The sequence below is a fragment of the Sphaeroforma arctica genome, assembly GCF_001186125.1.
Source record: "Sphaeroforma arctica JP610 unplaced genomic scaffold supercont1.3485, whole genome shotgun sequence".
In the NCBI taxonomy this organism is placed as follows: Eukaryota; class Ichthyosporea; order Ichthyophonida; genus Sphaeroforma; species Sphaeroforma arctica.
The window spans coordinates 1-3401 of NW_014037073.1; the positions used below are offsets into that span (position 1 = coordinate 1).

General features: G+C 41.3%; 3 protein-coding genes across 3 annotated transcripts; 1 reads left to right on the forward strand and 2 right to left on the reverse strand.

The window, feature by feature from the left end:
- On the reverse strand, positions 1-183 carry SARC_13598 (hypothetical protein; the record flags this gene model as incomplete). The annotated part of the gene is made up of 1 exon (XM_014292269.1): positions 1-183. A coding segment is annotated over one exon (183 nt), but the record flags the coding sequence as incomplete, so codon positions are not given.
- A 448-nt stretch (positions 184-631) lies between these two features.
- Positions 632-1308, forward strand: SARC_13599 (hypothetical protein). Its single transcript, XM_014292270.1, has one exon. It carries the CDS (start codon positions 729-731, stop codon positions 1227-1229), a length of 501 nt encoding a protein of 166 aa, XP_014147745.1. The 5' UTR covers positions 632-728; the 3' UTR covers positions 1230-1308.
- Positions 1309-2245: 937 nt separating this feature from the next.
- Positions 2246-3251, reverse strand: SARC_13600 (hypothetical protein; the record flags this gene model as incomplete). The annotated part of the gene is made up of 2 exons (XM_014292271.1): positions 2246-2595; positions 3135-3251. Coding segments are annotated over 2 exons (193 nt in total), but the record flags the coding sequence as incomplete, so codon positions are not given.
- Between the last annotated feature and the right edge of the window lie 150 nt (positions 3252-3401).

The following is a 3401-nucleotide window of genomic DNA, read 5'->3' on the forward strand; positions in this document are numbered from 1 at the left end:
GCCAATCTTGAAATTGGAAATCCCAACGCCAGGTGAGCCAATCTTGAAATTGGAAATCCCAACGCCAGGTGAGCCAATCTTGAAATTGGAAATCCCAACGCCAGGTGAGCCAATCTTGAAATTGGAAATCCCAATGCCAGGTGAGCCAATCTTGAAATTGGCGCCAAATTGGTTTTTGACCATATGTAGTGAATGAACATTGAATAGTCATGCATTACCCACAAGAATTTACGTTATATTTTGGAACTCATGCGCATTTAAAAATGGCCAATCAGAATACAGTGAATAGTGAATACCTGCAGTAATAAATGTATGCTCTGGAGAGAGATCTCTCTCTCTCTTCTAGTTATACTTATTTGCCTCTCTAGTAGTAGTACATAGTGTCTGCTGTTCGACTCTACTCTAATTGACTATGTGATTGAAAGATTTCAGATTCATTCTCATCTTCTTTTGTGTGTTCATTTGTTTATAGTTCATAGTTCATCTATCAATCATCGCGATTGGAACATTGTCGAACAAGGAACAACCACAGAACTTTCATTATGTACTAATTTTTTTTAAATGTCTGGTTCCGGTTCTCTTATACTGTTTTACAGTATATAACCCCACAATACAATCTTCCTTAATCGACTCAGCACTCAAAACAAATAAATAAAAAGGTGTCGATTATCAAAACCCAGGTACAAAATCGACCCCCGCGGAAACGAAACAATACATCAATTGACAATATGGGGTTCCTAGACTTTATTGGCGTCTCTTTCTCCGAGCGACCGAAAACCGTAGATAATTTTGATGTAGATCGATTTATGGTAGATCATCGTGTGCTCTACGCTACACTCACGCCTAAGGATAAGAACGCGCACAATCCAATGGAATGCTACACCAAGGATGTCAGCGGAACTATACATTTAACATACAAATTCAATGAAGAATCATTCGATGGCCCTGAGAAAGTGATGCGAGGGAAAGCCTGGCCAACAGACATCTCGAGCTTTTGGAAGCTACAATTTGTGTGGCCGTTCAAGGCAGATTATTTGGTTACCTACCAGAGTGACGATAAGAACCTCACTGTTGTCACCGTCCCGTCTAAAGACTATGTGTGGTTAATGTCGAAGAACGGTTATGAAAAGGAACTGGAAGTTAAAAAAGCTCTGAACTGGCTGACGGTGAATGGTTACCCGATGGATGATGTGAAGAAACTCCCAAGGAATGACATGGTGTACATATAGACATAATTGCGTCCAATATACTGATTTAAAAATAACGAACATGTCAGACAAAGTAATAAAATTTGTAAATAGTCGCGTATTTTAGGTTTAAAGTTTGACTACAAAGCGCAATGCAAGGACGACTAAACGCCTTTCGCGAAGTGACATCAGACATACAGACCTGCACGGCACCATTGGGTTCCTCCCATTTACTGTCTGAGATATAATTTATATCATACGTTTATTACGAATTAGAGAATTGATTTTAATACTACGATACGCGTTAGAAGACTTTGCAATGATATGTGCACCGAAGTACAATACGTGGATTTTCTTCTGCGGCTTGTTTGTGGATCCACCTCGACATGGGCACGAGCTATTTACTGTTACTGTACCATAGCCTGAGCTATTTACTGTTACTGTACCATAGCCTGAGCTATTTACTGTTACTGTACCATAGCCTGAGCTATTTACTGTTACTGTACCATAGCCTGAGCTATTTACTGTTACTGTACCATAGCCTGAGCTATTCACTGTTACTGTACCATAGCCTATTTGATAAAATTGACATACCCTGGAACCCTAAAAACCCAAGAACCCTAGAACCCTAGAACAGACAATAGTACATTTTAAGACTGCAAGATGCCTCAGTCAACCAACGCTCACATTACAACATGATATCTACGCTCACCTGTTGCTTACTGCGCATGGTATGTGCAGAAAACGACTACCAGATAAGAATTGCATAGTGCTAGCCCGTCAATTCCGTGTGGGAATACTGTTCTGTCTTGACCATCTGTATAGTCACCATGCTAATATACTCATCAATAGACTCTCGTTAATATACTCGTCACTACACTCGCTCATTAATATATTCATTACTACACTCGTTAATATACTCATAACTACACTCTCTCATTAATATACTAATCACTACACTCTCGTTAATATACTCATCAATTCACTCTCGTTAATACACTCATCACAACACTCTCTCGTTAAAATACTCATCACTTCACTCTCTCGTCAGATACCCCGTCGCATAGTTCTCATTCTAATTTATTCATCCATATTCTCTGGTTTCATATCTCCTATTCGGTTCATTAATACTAAATTATCCACACCCACACTCATCCTCTTTGTGTGGTGCAAGGGCCTCTGTGCGAGTCTCCCTATGCCCTGACTACTCGAGCTACTCTAATCCCTATCCTTCAATGGGCTCTTTGCTCACACTCGTTGGGGTCATCTGCGGAGCGTCTTCTGATTGACCACCACCACCCCATCCACTCACGTGGCACTGTTGCGACGGCACTACAGCTGCGCGTATTTGCACATTGGCTTCTTAAGACACGTTGACAGCTGACCTTCTATGGTGATCTTATGTTTTCTGGGGATGAGTGGTAGGTAGACAGGGATTAAAAGTGGTTGGGTATACACACTACACACATACGTTGACACTGACCTTCTATAGTGATCTTATGTTTTCTGGGGAGGAGTGGTAGGTAGACAGGGATTAGAAGTGGTCTAAGGGTTTACACCACTACACACATACGTTGACAGCCGACCTTGTATGGTGATCTTATGTTTCTGGAGCGCATTGCAAATGGGAATGGGGGTGACGGGGGTAACAAGGTTTACAAGTGGTAGGTAGAGACATGGAATAAACCCTACGGACCTACAGACCCACAGACCCACAGACACAGGAGCAATCATTGGCATAAGGCATGAGAACAGAGAGACAACGAAATAAGTAAACCCTAAACCCCTAAAACCGAATAACGATGACAGCACGTAGTTATCATAGCACAACACAGAACACAGATACTTGTAGTACGAAACTAAACGGTGTATGTCCAAGTGCATGGAAGACACAGACATACTTGTAGTAAGTTACAATGACACAAGGACACCGAGACACTGACATACTTGTAGTACGTAACAAGGTCCTGCATGTTATTGAACATGACGTTGTCTCCGCCCAATTGCAGCCCATCTGTCTGCCGTTCAATCAGAATGTGCACAGACTTGTCTTCAACATCACTTCTGTGGATGCAATGAGTAAAAGGTAACGGATTCAGAACCACGTGTATATACAACAAGAAACGAATGGGAAATAGGACATGCAGCAAGTGGATGTGAAGAGGGGATGGACGTATAAAGGTATAGGTTTATATATATATTTGTATGTACATA

Excerpts from the sequence above, each read along its gene's own strand:
- SARC_13599 (XM_014292270.1), top strand. The coding sequence starts at position 729 with ATGGGGTTCCTAGACTTTATTGGCGTCTCTTTCTCCGAGCGACCGAAA.